General features: G+C 55.5%; 1 protein-coding gene across 1 annotated transcript in view; it reads left to right on the forward strand.

Annotated features, from left to right (window-relative positions):
• DYSF (dysferlin) overlaps window positions 1-18344 on the forward strand; it is a 233162-nt gene that overhangs the window by 100010 nt on the left and 114808 nt on the right. The window contains 5 exon segments of the mRNA XM_074285534.1: window positions 264-367; window positions 4679-4747; window positions 5065-5108; window positions 9983-10065; window positions 18062-18103. Coding sequence (XP_074141635.1) covers window positions 264-367; window positions 4679-4747; window positions 5065-5108; window positions 9983-10065; window positions 18062-18103 — 342 coding nt within the window.

Raw genomic sequence — 18344 nt, forward strand, 5'->3', positions numbered from 1 at the left:
CATTCATGGATTTTTTTAATCCATCTCAAAATGGTGCCCCAAGTGGGGCCCCTGTGTGCGTATTTATGTGTCTTCCCCCCACTCCCACCATAGAGGGATAGCACGGCAACATAACTGATGAAGACAGGGTAGAGAACTCCTGTTTCTCTGGCTTTAATGAGGGAGACCCCGGGGCTGGGAGAGGAGGAAGGGCCAAGCTCTGCGGGATGGAGGGCTGATGGAGGGGCCGTCCCCGCTGATCCCGGCCTGCTCTTCCCCATCAGTGGACGATGCTGTGATGGACAGTGTGAAGCAGATCTTTGGCTTTGAAAGCAACAAGAAGAACCTGGTCGACCCCTTCGTGGAAGTCAGCTTTGCGGGAAGGATGGTAAGGAGCCACCGGGTGTGTGTGGGAGCGGGCGTCCGGGCTCTCCTTCTCTGGGCTGTGGCCTGGGTTTGCTGTTCCTCCTTTCCTTGTCTCATGGGATGTGCTAGAGGGAGTGGAGTGGCGGACAGACTGACAGATACACAGAGAGAAACAGACAGACAGCAGAGGGAGAAAGGGCAAAAGGGAGGAGGGAAAAAAAGAGACAGAGACATAGAGGGAGACAGAGACAAGGAAACAGAAAAAACAGAGGGATAGACAAGGAGACAGAAAGATGTAGAGAAGCAAAGAGAGACAGAGACAGAGAGAGTCAGAGATAGACACACACACAGAAGATAGAGACACAGAGAGACAGAGAAAGAGAGACAAACAGTCAGTAACTCAGTCAACATTCATCAGGGAGTCCTTGAGGGGCTGGGACAGAAGACTGACTTTTCTTGTCTTCCAGGAGCTCAGAACCATTGAGGGAAAGGATGAGGAAGAGGGTATTTTTACACATGAATAAATACAACACAAGTTCTTTCTCTGTCTTTTTGTTTCTCTGTCTTGGTCTGCCTCCCTCTCTGTTTCTCTTTCTCTCCCTTTTTCTCTTTTTCTCTGTCTCTTTTTCTTTGTGTCTCTCTTTGTCTTTGTCTCTGTTTTTATCTCTCTCTCTCTCTCTCTCTCTCTCTTTCTCTCTCTCTCTCTCTCTTTTCCTCCCTCCCTCTTTCCTTCCCTCTCTGTTTCTTTGTCTCTGTCTCTCTTTCTATCTCTGTCTCTTTTTTCTCTCCTACCCCCTCTCCTTCCTTCCCCCTCTCTTTCTCCTTTCTTCTTTTTCTTATTCCCTTTCCCTCTCTCTCCTTCCCCCTCTCTTTCTCCCTTCTTTTTCTTCCTCCTTTTCCCTCTCTCTCCCTCCCTCTTTCCTCCCCCCTCTCTCTTTCTCTTTGTCTCTGTCTCTCTTGTCTCCCTCCCTCCCTCCCTTCCTTCTTCCCCCCTCTTCCTCCCTCTTTATCTCTCCCTCCCCCTCTCTGTCTTCCTCCCTCTCTTTCTCTCTCTCCCTCCCTCCCTCTCTCTCTCCCTCCCTCTCTTTCTCTCTCTCCCTCCCTCCCTCTCTCTCTCCCTCCCTCCCTCTCTCTCTCCCTCCCTCTCTTTCTCTCTCTCCCTCCCTCTTTCCTCCCCCCTCTCTCTTTCTCTTTGTCTCTGTCTCTCTTTTCTCCCTCCCTCCCTCCCTTCCTTCTTCCCCCCTCTCCCTCCCTCTTTATCTCACCCTCCCCTCTCTGTCTTCCTCCCTCTCTTTCTCTCTCTCCCTCCCTCCCCCCCCCTCTCTCTGATGGAGCAGGGGACAGTTCAGGGGGCAGGGGTTAGGAGAGCCAGCTCAGTAAAGAGACAGACGAGATGAGGGAGAGCATTCCAGGCAGGGAGGACAGGCTGGACAAAGCCAGACAGGTGGGAGGTGGGAGGCCGCCGGGTGGCTCAGTGGGCAGGGCGAAGGGTTGGGTGTCAGGAAGACTTCAGTTCAAATCCTGCTTTGGTCCTTAGCTCTGTGACCCTGGACAAGTCACTAGCTTCCCATCTATTAAATGGGATACTAATAGCGCTTACCTCATAGGCTTATGGGAGTCAGTAAGATTACCCGTTAACTGCTTCGCCCACCTTAAAGTGCCGCCTAAACACTGGCTTCTGATGGTGAAGATTTCCTTTGGGGGCGGGGAGGAAAGCAGAGCGGCTGCTTTGGCTGGAACGTGGGGGAGGGGGCTACATGAGCTAAGTCCAGCCGTCTTCCTGGAACTGGACCCAAGATTCGGAATATCAAAGGTGACTGACTGGACTGGCTGGGGCTGAGTGGTGAGCATTTGTCCAGATGGAGAAACTGAGGCTGAAGTGATTAAATTACATGCTCACAGATCTAGAAGGGAACTCGGAGGCTTTTTCCAGGAAAGGAAACTGAGGCTCAAGTCAGTGGGCTCTGGGTAAAGCTCTGTAAGGGTCTGACTGAGCTGGCTGGGGCTGAGCGTGGTGGGGATTTGTCCCAGATCACACTAGTTGGAGGCAGGAGCTGAATCCTGGTCCTCGACTCCCAAAGCTTCCCCCCCAAAGCCACATGGCGAGTTCCTGATGGCCACAGACCACTCTAGGCCCCTCTCCTGCTCTTTCCCTGACTGGCTCCCTGGGCCCCGGCTTGTTTCCACCCCGAGTTTTGCTGCCTCCTCTCCCCACTAATCTTTGTTGAGGTGAATTCTGCACTTCTGACTTGCCGTTCCATGGTGGCCTCTTCCTCCAAGGCTCACAATAGCCCTGGGCCCTCTTTCCCAAGTGAGGAAACTGAGGCCCGGTGAGGATTTCCTCAAAGCCGGCCAGAGAGGGGATTCCGACTCGGGGCTTGGTGATTCTGGACCGAGCCCCCAAGCAGCAGCCCCTGAGCCCCTCCAGGGGCTCCCGGGGAGAGGCTGGGGCTGTGGAAGGAAGACCCTTGAGAGGGGGGCGGGGAGGGGGGGGCGCCCTGGCTGGGGGACTTTGGGTGGCTCGGTCCCGAGGGCCTCACCTGGGCCAGGAGTTCTGGGTCTGGCCACGGCTTGCTTCTAGCCGCCTCCCACGTGGCCCCGTGGGTTTTTGCCAGCCACGCTCATGTCTGGGGAGGAAGGAGGGGGCTGGGGCGCGTGTAGGGGGGCAGCGTCCGCCCTGTGATGTGGCTTTCTGCAGACGCTGGGGCCGCCAATGTGTTATTGCAGGAAGCTCACCTGCGGGGAGCCAGGGGCCGGGAGCCGGGAGCCGGGAGCCGGGGGCCAGGCTTTCCCTCTCTCCAGAGGGTGGAACCTCAGCCCCTTCTCCTTTCCTTTGCACCCCCCCCCGCCCATCTCCCCAGCCCTGCCTCCCTGGCCAACCAGCTGCCCCCCACTGTGCAAGCTTCCAGGGGGGTGGAAGGGGCTTTGGACACATGCTGGGCTCCAGAGCTGCAGCTGGCGGCCCCCCCCACCTCCCCGTCCCTGTCCTATGGGGGTCTGCCTTCCAGCGCTTTCCTTTGTCCGTGTGTGGTGGGGGGATGTGTTTGTACGTACGGCGTCTGGGTGCTCAGGGCTCCTCGCCACGCGGTGTTTGTGGCGGGTGAGCGTGTGCGTGCCCAAGAGACGCCCTTTGCTCAGAGCCGCGGCCTGGGCGGCATGTGGGGGTGGGGCTTCCCAGTCTTTAGGCCAGACCCCCCAGGGATGCTCAGCCTCTTCTGGCCCAGCCTGGGCCTCGGCTGGCTCTCCCTGGCAGTTCCCTGTGTGCACACACTGTGGTGCTGCTGTCTAAGGAACGGGCCCAAGGCTGAGCTGCCTGGCTGAGCAGAGAGAGCCAGGCTAGGAGAGGCCAGGACAATCTAGTAGAGGCCAGCCCCATCCAGGAGAGGTGAGGACAGTCCTGGAGAGGCCGGGACAGTCTAGGAGAGGCCAGGACAGTTCGGGAGAGCTCAGCCCAGTCCAAGAGAGGCCGGGACAGTCCGGGAGAGGCAGGGAAAGTCTAGGAGAGGCGAGGACAGTCTAGGAGAGGTGAGGACAGTCTAGGAGAGGCTGGGGACAGTCTAGGAGAGGCGAGGACAGTCTAGGAGAGGCCGGGACAGTCTGGGAGAGGCCAGGACAGTCCGGGAGAGCTCAGCCCAGTCCAGGAGAGGCCAGGAAAGTCCCGAAGAGGCCAGGATGGTTTGGGAGAGGCCAGGCCGGGTCAGTCTTGCCCTCGGAGACCCCCAGCCTCTTCAGAAGGACCCAGAGAAACCACAGCATGGGAGGGCAGGAGTGGAGAGAGGGGAAGGTCCGGCCCCAAAGGGGTCTCAAGGTCACAGGTGTGTGACCTTCCTTAGGAGTGCCAGCTTTGGAGTCAAAATCTGGCTCTGCGTGATACCCAGCAGGCTGGGATACAGAGAAAGGCAAAGGACAGCGCCCGCCCTCGGAGGTGCCTTCAGCTTCCTGAAAACGACCATTTACAAACAAGCCTTTGAGGGGATGATTGGGAGATAATCAAGAGAGGGAAGGCTCCAGAATGAGAGGAACTGGGGCTGGCTGGTGGCCAAATGAATAACATGTGGAAATCAGGACCTGAGTTCAAATCCAGCCTCTGACACATGACGCTTTCCAGTTGTGTGGTCTTGGGCAAAGTAATTCTATTAACTTAATTAACATAATTCCTGATCACTTTGGGGAAAAATAGAAGAGGGATCTAGCAAGCTTTTCTGGACAACTGGGATTTTAGCTGGGCCTTGAAGGCCGGCAGGGCAGCCAGATGGTGCTGCTGGGAGACAGATAAGCTCAGAGCCTCATGATTCCAGTACCATGACCGTTCTGTTGCCTTTTGTTTTTCCAGCTCTGCAGCAAAATTTTGGAGAAGACGGCTCACCCTCAGTGGAACCAGAACATCACGCTGCCAGCCATGGTGAGGGGGCTTGAGGAAGGGGGGTCCTGGAAAGGAGGAGGGGACCCTACTCTCCCCAGCCCCCAACTGGGTTTAGTGGTGGAGAATCCTTGCTCTAGCCTTTCTCCACCCTCACCATCCCTCTCCCTGCCCGAATCCCTGGGCCGATCCACCGCCTTCGCCCTGTTCAGATCAGCCCTAGGAGGTCCAGATCTCAGCTGACGGAGCTGAGCAGCTCCTCCCCTTAACCAAGGGCCCTCGGGGTGCTCCACATTCCTTCTGGGAGTTCCTCTCCCAGGAGACCCCATTTGCTCACGTCTCATCTTCCCTTTCCTCAGTTTCCCTCAATGTGTGACAAGATGAGGATTCGGATCATGGACTGGTGAGTGTTCTGTCTCTGAACTATAGAATTTTTAGAGCTGGAAGTTTCTAGGAATGATTGAATTTTAATAATATAGGAATTTTAAGAATTAATTAATGATAATTTCTATAGAATATAAACCAATTAATTTAATTGGTAATAATTTTAATAATAAAAATATATTTTAACGTCTGCTCATTTCAATTTGAATATTTATTAAACACCTACTGTAAGCCAAGCGCTGTGCCAGGTGCTGACAGGGAATACTCATTTGTTTTTCATTTTACTTAGCTTAAAGTAAAATTCATTTTACTCATTTATTTTTTGTTTTACTTTTGTTTAAATTAATAAGCATTTATTTTCTTTCCCTCTTATTCACCTTCCATGTAAAAGAAAGAGAAAAAAATAACACACCCTTTGTTAAAAACATGCCTTGTGAAGTAAAACAATTCCCACATTGTCTATCCAAAAAAGTATTTCCTTCCGCATCTTGACAAGTGATATTTATACAGTGTCTTTTAAAGATTACAGAATACACAATTTTTTCACTTGACCTTCCACAACCCTGTGCAATAGGGATTGCAGGTATCATATTCCCATTTTACAGATGAGGAAATTATACAGTGCCTTTTAAAGGTTACAAAATACATCATTTTTCCATGTGACCCTCTGATAACTGTGAAATAGGTTCTGCAGGTATCATATGCCCATTTTACAGATGAGGAAATTAAATTTCAAGAGGGATGAAGTGCCTTGTCCATATGGTACAGTGGGAAGAATACTAGCTTCAGATCCACTTTGGCATCCTCTGCTGCTGTTTCCTCATGTGTAAAGTGAGGAGGTTGAATCCGATGGCCCCCGAAGTCCCTTCCTAAACCTGGGGTCCTAGAGAGCACGGCTCAGGCCTTCGAATGGTCACTCTTATTCCTGGGATGGACTTTCTCCTTACCTCTCTTCTGCTAGTCCCAGTTTCCTTAAAAACTCAGCTGCCACCTTTTACCTGAAGTCCTCCCAGACCCGCCTCTGCTACCCAGCTGCCACCTCCGTCCCTCCCGGGCCACCTCGTGTTCGTTTTTTATTTATTACACATGGGAAGGCTGCGGTGACCTGCCTTGATGGGAGTTCCTCGAGGGCAGTAACAGCCTCACTTCGGGACCTGTGTCCCCCGCACGGCGCAGTGTCTGCACATCGTACACGCTTTGTGAATGTTTGCTGATTGATTGATTTGAATCCAAGTCTTCTTGGTTCCAAGTCCAGCGCTCTGGCACCCGCCATGGCGACAGTTCCTCCCTTCCCTTGGGAGCTCACAGCCTAGTTTAGGATGAAAAGCACATGCATCGCGCCCACCCGGCTGTGTTCTTGACAAGACCGAATAGCTTACGAACAAAGGCTAGATTGCCATTGGTCAGAGATGTTATTATTATTATTTTTTTTGCTGAGGCAATTGGGGGTAAGTGACGTGCCCAGAGTCACATACTAGGAAGTGTTAAGGTCTGAGGTCAGATTTGAACCCAGATCCTCCTGACTTCAGGGTTGGCGCTCTGCCCACTGTAGCTGCCCCCAGACAGAGATATTATTGATGAGGTTCACGGTCAAAGACAGATTGAGTCTGATGGTTTTGAAGGCTTCCAGCTCGGACAGTGCTCAGCTGAAGAGGGTAGAACCTATGCGAGAATTGGGCTGCTGTGGTGGGCGGGAGTGGCCAGGGAGGCCTTCCTGGAAGACATGGGGGACGGAATCTGGGCTGGGAAGTGGGCAGGATTTGGGTGGCACAGAGGAAGGGCAGAGGAAGCTCCAGCAAAGATGTTGAACATGGAATGGGGCTCCTGGCTGGAACCGAGAGGGCCGTGTGGCGGGGAAGGAAGAGACTGGCCATGTTGGGAGGGCACGTGGGCGAGAGCTGAAGCATCTCTTGTCAGAACTAGGCCGAAAAGTTTGGGCAGGATGGGACCGGAGAGCCATCCCGTATGGGGCAGACCTCAGGGCTTGGTTCGATTAGCCTTCCTTAAGCCCCTACTCAGGACTGGGTCCACAGAGATAAAACAAGACCCTCCCCCCCTCCCGGTGGGGAAAGCACAGCTCCAGCCTGTGTGAGCCGGGAAGGGAGCAGGGGGGAGGAGGGGGACAGCGTCCCGGGTGGGGCTCTTGCAGGGGTCTGTGGGTCGGAGATGGAATGTCGTTGGTAGGGGGACAGCGGAGAGGCTGGCCGGGCTACAAAGGCTTTGCAGCTGGGAAAGGCATGTTCCCAGCGGAGTTTTAGGAATCACAAGAATTCCCCTTGGACCAAAGGGGACTTCTTGAGGTCCACATTCTGGCCCCTTGCCCCGGGCGTGGGCCACGTTCCAACCCCCCAGGTGGAGCGCACGGCGAGCCTTGTGTGTCCCTGAATAGCCTCGCCCGTGGGGACTCCCCGGTTTTCCTGGGGCCTGGGTCACAGGGGCTCCTAACAGGAGGACAGAGCGAGGAGGAAGAAAAAACAGGCTCGGGCTCACCGCAGAGCCGCACCGACGTGTGCCAGGTTCACAGGAATAAAGAAAACAGCTTGTGGGAGTCTGAAGGGAAAATCCAATGAGAGCGGGGAGGGGGGAAGCTGGGGGGGGAGTTCTGGGGCCCGACCACCGGTATGTGCCGCTGGGAAGTGGTTTGGAGGAGTCGGGCTCCGGGCTGGAGACGGCTCGTCATGGCCGCGGCTGTGTGCATGGGGGCGCTGAGTGTGCCTCCTGTGCGAGTGTGAACCGCTTGGGGGGGTCTGCGGGTCTGCTTGGGTGTGGACACACGGGCCCGCTTGTAGAGCCTGTGCCCGGAGCCGGACGGCTGGGAGTGAATGTCCCTGTGGTGTCTGCACTGTGTGTGTTCGGGCTGTGTGTGCACGTGTGTACATGTGTGGGGCTGTGTGCACTGTGAGTGTGAATGTGTATGTGTGTGGGCTTGTGCAGTGTGAGTGTGCACATGCACGTGCATGTACGTGCAGTGTGTACATGTGTGTGCAAGAGGGTGTTCACATGCATGTGCATGTGTGGGTATGTATGTGCAGTGTGTACATGTGTGTGCAAGTGTGTGCGAGTGTGCGCACATGTGTATGTGTGTAAGTGGGTGCAAGTATGTGTACATGTGAGTACGTGTGTGTGGGGGGGCTGTGGTTCGGCTCTCTGTGCTGGGCGCACCTCCCCTTCTCTGTTTGGCCATAGCTGTGTTGTGTGCACTTGGTGCTGTGTGATTGCACGTGTCTCGGACCCTGTTGGGGGCTCTGCTGCGGGTGTCGGTTTCTCTGGTTTGCATGTGTGCACGTGTGTGTGTGTGTGTGTGTGTGTGCGCGTGCACAGGGAGTGTGTGTTCAGCATACAGCAGAGCCCGGACACATCACGGGCCGCAGCCGTGGGTTTGGGGCAGGCCTGGGAGCCATTTTTACTGTGGATCTATTTTGAGATCTCTGGCATTTTCCAGCCCCCCCCACCCTCAGACCCACGTCTTGGCCAGCGCGCCGCCTGCCTCCGCGAGCTCCCCTCCCAAAGCCGCAGGGCGCTTTCTTCCCAGCACACTCAGATAAACTCGGGGTGACCTGGCTCCTGGAAACACGCTGGCTTCCAGGGGGTCAATTTTCCAGCTTCTTGGTTTTCTCTCTTCGTTCCCCTCCTCCTGGCCCGGTCCAAGCCAGACATCCAGCCCCCCTGAAAGCCCCCGGCCTGCCCTGGGAGTCGGCTGTCAGTCGGGGTGCCACCTCGGTGTGGTGGGAGAAGCCGGCTCCCAGATACTTTTGGTGAGGGGGGAGGGGGGAGGGGGGCAGCGAATCTGCTGAGCTGTCCTGGGAACTGGCTCGGGGAAAGCTGGCGCTCAGGGCCGGGCAGGACTCGCTTCTCTCTGGCCCACTTTTCCCCGATGGAGCCCGGGCTTGGAAGCTCTTGAAAACCCAAACACTTAATTACCACCTGGGAAAGTGTCATCCCGGAATGTGGTGGGGGGGAGGGGGAAGATGCGGGGAGACACTGACTGAGGCAGGGACTGACCAGGAGGGACAGAGCAACATTTAGTGAGCACCTACTGTGTGCTGGGCTCCACGATGAGTATTTGTAACAATCTTACGAGGTGGGCGCCCTAAGTATCTCCATTTTCCAGCCAAAGACACTGAAGTCAGCAGAGGTCCAGTGACTTACCCAGAGTCACACAGCTGGTAAAAATCTGACCCCAGGGCTGCCTGACTGAGCCCTAGCACTCTGTCAGGAAGAGACGAGAAGACAGAGACAGAGACAGACAGAGACAGACAGAGACACAGACACAGAGAGACAGAAAGATGGACACAGAGATAGAGAGAGACAGAAATAGATAGACATAGAAGAGGCAGATGTACAGAAGGAGGGAGACAGAGAGACAAAGATAGACATAAACCAACACAGAGAGATATAATGAGACAGAGAGAGAGACAGGAAGGGACAGCAGGACACCCAGTTTAAGGGATGCTTCGTTCTCCGAATAGAGCAGGGATCCAGTCGGCGTCTTGGGGGCTCCATGTATTTGAGGTGATGCATTTGTGATCCACAAAATTTGGGGTTCATAGGGAGGAAGGCAGAGCCCCCCTCAATGTCACTCTGCTGCTTAAACCTTCCCTGGTTTTCTAGCCCTCTAGGAGCAACCACAACTCCCTTAACTTGCCTTTTCCAGCACTTGAAATCAATCAATCAACAGACATTTATTAAGCACCTACTGGGTGCCTCGCAGTCACAGGAGTGCACAAGGGAAGGAGCGAGGCAAGGTTCTCGGGCTCTTCTTGCCTCAGTTTCCTCCTTCCCCAATGGCAGGGTCCATCTCAAATCCCACTTTTTCATTTGGCTAGCCTGGGGAGGCCAGGTTGGGGACCCCACCTTCCCTGGGGCTAAAGCTTTTCTGGGACCTCGTTCTAGGGACCGTCTGACACACAACGACATCGTGGGCACCACTTACCTGTGCATGTCGAAAATATCCGCATCTGGAGGAGAACTAGAAGGTGAGTCCCTTGGGCAGTTCCCTCATTCCCTTCTTCCTTTTTGCCACCCTTGGTGCAGAGTACAGAGTGCCAGGTCCGGGGCGCCAGGTCCGGGGTGCCATGCCCGGGATGCTGGGTAGGACTTGCTAGTTCTGTGATCCTGTCTACTAGGGAAACTGGCTCATTGTGAGCTCTTGGCCCTTTCCCCACTAGTCTGGGGAGTTTCAGAAAATCCCATCTGGCTGGATGTCAGTAAACATTTATTAGCGCCTATTGTGTACCAGGTACTGTGCTAAGGGCTTTGGAAGGAGGGAAGCTGTTGGAAGACCTAGGGCCAAAATCCCATCTCTGATGCTTCTTATTGAGCAAGTCACTTATTCCCTCTGCTGGAGCCCTCAGGTTCCTCATCTGTGAAATGGGGGAATCGGACTAGGATGACCTTGGCCGTCCTTTCCTGATAGAAAACTGATCTCTAACCTCCCTTACCTGATCTGTCCTTGACGATGATCTCCCCGTGGAGGGGGACAGCCTAGACATGCAAACGATGGTCTGGGACCCATTTAAGAGAGATGGAGGAGCTTCGGGCAGCTGTGGGTGGCCCAACACTGTGGGGTGACCGAATATGGCTGCTCTTTTCTGGGACCAAGGACAGTGTCAAGAATGATGTCTTAGAGGCCGTCCCTCCCTTAGTGTTTTTCTAATTTCCAATTTGTTGCACTCATGGCGAGTGTGCTTTTGCCACTAGATGGTGCCACTGGAGGGTCTCTGGGAACATAGAATCCAAGTGAGAGAAACTCTCTTCAGGAGTGAGCACATCAGAGCCCCCAGCCCTCTCCCCACTCTGTGGCTAGTGAGTGAGCCACCCACGGAGCAGGCTGGGTGCTCGAGAAATTGAGTTCTCGTATGATGCTCCCATCGGAAGCTCTTGGGTCCTGGGCACAGACCCATGGGCATGGCTGGCAGAGGACCCGGCTTCCTCCCTGGCCCTTCCCCTTCCCTGAGAACAGTCTCAGAATTCCCATGTACCTCTCCGCCTGGGACCCTAACCTTTCCTGAAGCTCCTGGGTCATAGGATTTTGGTTTTTAAATCATCAGTCATTGCTTTCCAAATTGAGCTATTTTTATAACCCAGTTTGGGAATTAGACCATCATTTTCTGAAGAGACCAGTTAAGTGGATAGAGTGGAAAAGACCCAAGTTCAAATTCTGCCTCAGACTTCTTAGTGTGGCCCCGAGACAAATCTCTCAACTTTTCATTCTGAACTCCAGGTTCCTTATTTGTAAAGTAGAGACAATAATTATTATTGTCAGTCATGGACTCTTTGTGATCCAATGGACTGTAACAAATCAATATTGTCCATGGGGTTTTCTGGGCAAAGTAGAGTCCCCACCAGGGTAGTGAGAATCAAATTAGAGGCTATCTGTCTGTCTGTCTGTCTGTCCGTCCATCTATCTATCCATCCATTAATCTGTCTGTCTGTCTATTTATCTATCCATCCATCCATCTGTCCGTCTGTCTGTCTATCTATCTGTCTATCTATCCATCCATCCATCCATCTGTCCGTCTATCTATCTATCCATCCATTAATCTGTCTGTCTATCTATCCATCCGTCTGTTTGTCCATTCATCTGTCTTTCTATCTATCTATTTATCCATCTGTCCGTTCATCCGTCTGTCTGTCCATCTATCCATCCACCATCTGTCTATCTTTATCTATCCATCCATCCGTTTGTCCGTCTGTCTGTCCGTCTGTCCATCCGTCTGTCTGTCTATCTATCTGTCTATTTATCTATCTATCCATTTATCTATCTGTCTATCAATTTATCTATCCATCCATCCATCTGTCTATCTATCTATCCATCCATCCGTTGTCCGTCTGTCCATCCATCTATCCGTCCATCTATCTATCTATCTATCTATCTATTTATCTATCTATCCATCTCTCTGTCTTGTCTATTTATCTATCCATCCATCTGCCAGTCTGTCTGTCTATTTATTTATCCATCCGTCCATCTGTCCGTCTGTCTGTCTGTCTATTTATCTATCTGTCTGTCTGTCTATTTATCTATCTATCCATCCATCCATCTATCCGTCTGTCTGTCTATATATCTATCCATCCATCCATCCGTCTGTCTATTTATCTATCTGTCTATTTATCTATCTATCCATCCATCCATCCATCTGTCCGTCTGTCTATCGGTGTACACAATATCCACGTGTGTGCGGTGCTTTGCAGACTTTGGAGTGCGTTGTTATTCTCAGTTACTATTATTGTTACTGGCTGCCCCCGTCTCTTGGAAGCAGGAACGAGCAGACCCCTGTCTCTTATAGCCCCCCTGGTGGCTCAGGTTCTCCCCCCCCCCCACCGCCCTCCTTAAGACAATGGACAGCTCTTCTCAGATGCTCCCTCGCTGCTGGGAGAGACTGAGTTGAAAGAGTAATTGGTTTTCTAGAAAGTCTCTGATATTTTAATGACTGCATATAAGTAAACAAAGGCTGCTCCTCCAGAAGCCAGCGAGCCTCCCCTTTCTCTCCCGGTGTGGAGAAGCAGGGCTGCGCTTCTCTCTGACCTTCCTAGGTGTTGCAGCATGACCCCCCTCCTTTCTTCGACTGGATCAGGCTAATGGCCTAATGAGTCTGAATTCCCTGCTGGTGGGCAGAGGGGGAGCTGGGGGGAGGGGGAGCTCGGGATGTAATTAGTTCTTGGGAGTCTGTCTCTCGGGCGGGGGTTAATCTGCAGAAAGAGGGGGGATGGGAGGATGGCGTTTTCTTTGGGAAATTGTCCTTTTTTACCAAAAGAGAAATGGTGATGGAGGCCTGAAGGCTCAGGGTGGGGTGCCTCCCCTCCCCCTTTGCGCTCTCCCCTTGTTATCCCCTCATCCTGTGGGGGCCGGTGGGTGGGAGGGGATGCTTTAAGCCCCACGGAACTCTCAGGTTGGCTGCAGACGGGCAGGAAGGCTTTGGGTGTCCCCGTCCCGGCAGGCCTCGGGGCTGGGGATCCGGCCTCCTCTCTCGGGGCTTCTGGAGGGAGACTGGGAGTGATTAGGGCTTTTTATTGGGTGTGATCTGCCAGCTGCTCTGTCCTGGCACTTTATGGGGAGGGAGGGGGAGGGGGAGGAGGCGACGGAGTGGGGGCTGCCCTCGGGGCGGGGGGCGCTTCTCAGACGGGCTTGGAAGGAGAAAGATGGAAGATTCCGGGAGGTCTCCGCCGTGACGTCAGGAAGCACCGGGAATCCCATGGGGGTGGGCCCTCTCTGACGTCAGCCCGGCCCACGTATGGCTGTGGCCGAGCAGCCCAGGCTGGGGCTGCGGCCAGTCCAGCCATTGACAGAGATTAGTGGTCAGTCTGGGGGCAGGGTGAGGGGTCAGCCTGTGGCCGGGCTTCGGGGGCTCTGTGGCCAGACCGGCCTTCCCCTCGGTGAGAAGCCGCCTCTTCCAGATGGCCTTCAGACCTGTGACCTTGACCTCATTAGCAACAAGTTCTAACGGGGCCTGGTCTGTTTGTAATAATTCCGCAGGAGCTCGAGGCTGAATCTGCTTCCTCCTCGCTCACAGTTACAGCTGCAGCAGTGACCCCCCCCCCCCCATTGCTGAGCATTGTTCTTGCCCAGGAGGGTCACACTTGTTCCTGGGAGTCTGGAAGACAGAAACCTGCGACCATCTCTCCCTCCCTTCCTCCCTTTTCCCCTCCCTTTTTCTCTCCCTCCTCCCTCCCTCCTTCCTTCCTTCCTTCCTTTCTTTCTTCCTTCTTTCCTTCCTTCCCTCCCTCCCTCCCTCCTTCCTTCCTCCCTCTCTCCTTCCCTCTCTTCTTTCCTTCCCTCCCTCCCTCCTTCCTTCTCCCTATTTTAACCATCCTGAAAATGCAGAGGTTGTTGGTGGGTCCAAGAGGGCGATGGAGGGTCCGGTCCCACTGCTGGTGGGCAGCGGCGCTTTGACCCCCTCCCTTTCTGACGGGGGCAGGTTTGCCCCTCCTTGAGCAGCCCGGTTGCCCCCTAAGCACCATGCGGGTGGCAGCCTTAGTGTGGCCCTGATCTCCTGCTGACCCCCGAGCTCCAGTTTTCTGGCCTGGTAGCTGGGCTCTTGGGGGCGTCTCGCTCTCATTTTCTGCCCCTCCTCCTTGCGCCGGCCCACCACGTCTCCCATGTTTCTGAGGCCGGCTCTGCGTCTCCTGGTTGGCACCTGGTTGGCGCCTTGACGGGGGCCTCTGGTTCCTGCCACCACCTCCTCCTCAGCGGTTCCTGCCTTTGCATCAGCGCCTCTCTCCGGCCGTTTGTCCTGCCGGGTGCCAGGAGCTTGCCATATCCACACGGGCGGTTCCCCCTCCTGCCCCTTGCTTGGGTTAGAGCCTCATCAGTCAGATTTACAGCCTCCAAGCAAGTGTCTATTTCCCAGGTCTCACTAGGGGCACCTGCCCCAGTCCCTCCTTTGTTTAAGTTGTTGCCCATAAATCCACGGTCGGTCCCGTGCCAGCTTCTTCACCAGTTACTCCCAAAGCTGCCTTTTCTCCCCCAAAGTCCCTGCCTTCCTCTGGCAGCCCCTGCCCGTGGCTCCCCAGCCTCAGCGGCCTTGCTCGGTTCCTTCGTGTCCCCGTGGTCGGGAGCCGGGGCGCTGGTCAGGTTTCCCTGAATTCTCCATCCTAGAGAGGCGCCAGACCGAGGCTGGGACCTCAGGGAGGGTGACCCCGCACTCACTCCTGACCCTGCTCCTTTAGAGACCCAGCCCCATGACCCCTGTCCTGGTCGTCGCCGTCCGTTACCCGAGAGCCGTGGCTCGTGCTCAGGAGATGGGCCCTGCTCTCCAGGAGGGAGGAGGAAGAGGGAGCGAGGACTCAGAACTCAGCCCCGTGGGGAAGGGAAGGGGCGAATCAGTGGCGGGATCCCCCCTCAGCACGGAAGGGGGCCAGATGGGGGGCTCTCTGGGGGCCGCACCCTTCCAGCCTCCGTGGGTGGGTCCAGAGATGGGCCTTGGGTCTTCTAGATGAAACAGGAAGTGGGGAGCGGAACACCCTTCCCCCATGCCAGCCTGGGCCGGGCAGACTTACGGACAGATGGAGAAAAGTCATTAACCAGACAGAGGGGAGTTTGGGAGGCATGAGGGACAGTGGTCAGAGCATGATTGTAAGGTCAGGGAGTGGGGGGTCACCCCCTGAGCCCGCAGCCTCCTCTGTAAAATACGAGGGTGGGACTTGGGGTCTCTTCCACCTCTAGAGCCAGTTCCTGGCTGGGGGGGGGGGGCTCCGTGGTCTCTTCTGTAAAGGGAAGCCTCGGGGGTTTCTGAAGTCCCAGCTGTGGGACCAGGATTTAGGGTTTGCATCATGTACAGCCCAAGGAGAAGGGCTCCTCCCTGAGATGGGATGCGATGGAGAAAGGGAGCCTGGTCTTGCTTCAGGATCAATCTGGGTGGGCTTCCTGGAAGAGGAGGGGGAGGAGAAGGAGGAATGGGAAGAGGAGGAGAAGGAAGGGAAGAGCAGGAGGAGGAAGAAGAGGTGGAGAAGGAAGAGGAGAAGGAGGGGGAGGAGAAGGAAAAGGTGGTAGAGAAGGAGGGGGAGAAAGAGGAAGAGCAGGAGGAGGAAGGGGAGCAGGAGGAGGAATTTTCGGGTTTGCTGACCCCGCCTCTGAAAGGAGCTCCTCTGTTTTTCCCTCCTCAGGTACGGTATCCCTGCTGCAGACCTGGGCTGGCTCTTCCTAACCAGCGACTCCTCTCTACCAACTAATTCCTCTAAGTACACCCGTGGCTGCTCCTGCCAGACTAACCCGGGGCAGCTTGCTGTGAGGGAGGGTCTTGCTTGATCCCCCCTAACACCCTTCCAAGCCCTTTCCGCTTGTTCTCCCGCTGGAGCTTCCGGCCGCCTCGGGAGGTAGGTTGGCCGGTCAGTCGGCCCGATTGGCTCAGTGGACCACGTGTGTGTTCAAGCCTCCGGCTCAGCTATGGGCAGTGGCGCAGTGGGCAGGGGCGCCCTCAGGCCAGGAGGCCCTGGGCTTTCTCCTCCCTGCTGGATCTTTGGCCAGTCCCTCAGCCTCTCTGTGCGCCCTTTGGGGTGCGGAGCAGGGACCCCCTTGCACTGGGGGGGCCGTTCCTCTCCCAGAGCTCCTTGGACCAAGGACAGGTTCCGGGCCCTTCTGTGCCGGGGGGCAGAGACCAGTCTCTGTGTCCTGAGCCCCTTGTGGCCGGAGGAGGGGCAGCTCCCGGTCTGTCTGGGAGAGGGAGTTTTGTCCCTGGGAGCGCCCGCTGCCCATGGAACTCCTTAGCTCTGTCCTAACCCCCCCAAATGTGGGAGGAATGCCAGGAGAGAACGGCCCACGTTCTGCTGATGGGGGAGCAACGTCGTCTGCCAGTGAAAATGCAGCATAAACGCAATAAGCAGCGCGTGTGGTAGCAGGGAAGGGGTTGTTTGGGGGCGGGGGTGTTCTCACACCCAGGGCAGGGGTTCTCGGGGCTTTTGGGGCTGTGTCCCGTGGGGATCCCTGAAGGATCTGCATCCTCGGGATTTCTCAGAATCACATTTAAATGCATGAACTACAGTGGCTTATACAGATATTAGACATTCAGGCATCAGGTTTAAAAAAGCAACTTCTGGGACTTAAGAACCCTCGAGCTGGGTAGCATTTGGTGACCAAAGAGGGAGGTGGGGCTGGGACTGGATCCCGGCCATGCCTGTCGGCTTGGGCAGTGCCCAGCTTCTCTCGGGCAGTGCCCAGCCTCTCTCTGACAGTGCCTAGCTTCAGCTTCTCTCGGGCAGTGCCCAGCCTCTCTCTGACAGGGCTCAGCTTCTCTCTGGCAGAGCCCGGCTTTTCTCAGGCAGTGCCTGGCTTCTCTCTGGAAGTGCCCAGCCTGTCTCTGGTAGTGCCTAGCTTCTCTCGGGCAGTGCCTGGCTTCTCTCTGGCAGTGCCCGACTTCTCTCTGGCAGTGCCCAGCTTCTCTCTGGCAATGCTCTGCTCCCCTCGGGGCCGGCCTCCCCGGTCCGTCTCGGCTGAGTCAGATTGGGAGGAGGACGAACGTGGTGCTGGGGCGCGTGAGCTCCATTTTCCGAGTGACTCACGGCCCTGCTTTCCAGGCTGCTTCGTCACGGTTTCTTGACGTGCACGGGGGCTCTTCACGCTCGGCCCCTCGGCCCCCGTGGGCAGCCTCCCTCCCGGTTAACGAGCAGAAAGCGTGCGTAAATGCGCCGGGGGGGAGACTCCCTGGAACCGAGGCCGTCCTGGCTTCTGCGTGGGACGGGTCATTCAGGCCAGAAAGCCAGGCCCGCGCCCCAGCCCGGGGACGGCAGGGAAGGCTCTTAACCTTTAGAGCCTCATTTTCCTCCCAGCGAAATGAGCTGCTTGGACGCGACCAGGGGTCTCGGACCTTGTTTTTCAGTATTTTGGTAACCGAATTTCCACGCAGCGGGTTTCCTTGGTAATGCTGCAGATTTTATTTGATGCATTTAAAAACATCCTTCTGAGGAGGGTCCGGGGCCTTCTGGGACCGCCTGCCAGAGGAGTCCAGGATGTAAAAAAGGTTATTCCACTGTTGGCTTCCAACTCTCCCTGCCTTGGAAGCCTGGAAAAGCCATCAGAACTGGGGGCTGGGAGCTGGGTTCAAATCCGAGCTCTCCTGGGGACCTGGGCGTGTAACAATTTCTCCAGCTCTGTGACTGCTATAAAAGCAGGGGAAAGGGCAGGGATGGGTGAGTGCAAAGGACGGGGAGGAGAACAGGGGCCGTGGGAGGGTCTGCCAGAGTAGATCGATCAAGCACTTATTCAGCACCTACTGGGTGCCAGACACTGTGATGTGTGAGAACCTGGTCTAAGCGGAATGAGCAGGTGCAGGAGCCCGCGGCGGGGGGTGGGATGGAGAGTGGGGCTGTCTTAGACATGCTGAATGAGCCTGCTCCTGTCTGTCTGTCCATCCATCTGTCCAGTCAGCTGTCTGTCCATCTGCTGCCCGTCTGTCCGCGCATGCATTCCTGTAACTTGCCCTCGATGACAGGCTCCCCCACGAGCACGCTAACCCTCTTCTCCATTTCTTTGTCCTTCAGAGGAGCCGCCCGGGGTGGCCAGCCCTTACCGTGCCTCCGACCGTACGTTGCTTGCCTCCCGCTGGGGAGGAGGGTTCTCGGGCCGGGGCTCTTTGGGGCTCAGGGCAGGCAGGGTGCTGGGCGACATCCTTTTCAGGGTCGGGTGGTCTGGGCAGGAGACAGGGACCCCAGACTTCCGTTAAGCACCGGCCTTGGGCCGGGTCCTGAGGATACAAGGGAGAGAAGTACAGGATTAAACAGAAGTTTTGTCCCTTCCCCTGCCATTTCCACCCGATGGCCTTTT

The sequence above is a fragment of the Sminthopsis crassicaudata genome, chromosome 2 (genome assembly GCF_048593235.1).
Source record: "Sminthopsis crassicaudata isolate SCR6 chromosome 2, ASM4859323v1, whole genome shotgun sequence".
Lineage (NCBI taxonomy): Eukaryota > Metazoa > Chordata > Mammalia > Dasyuromorphia > Dasyuridae > Sminthopsis > Sminthopsis crassicaudata.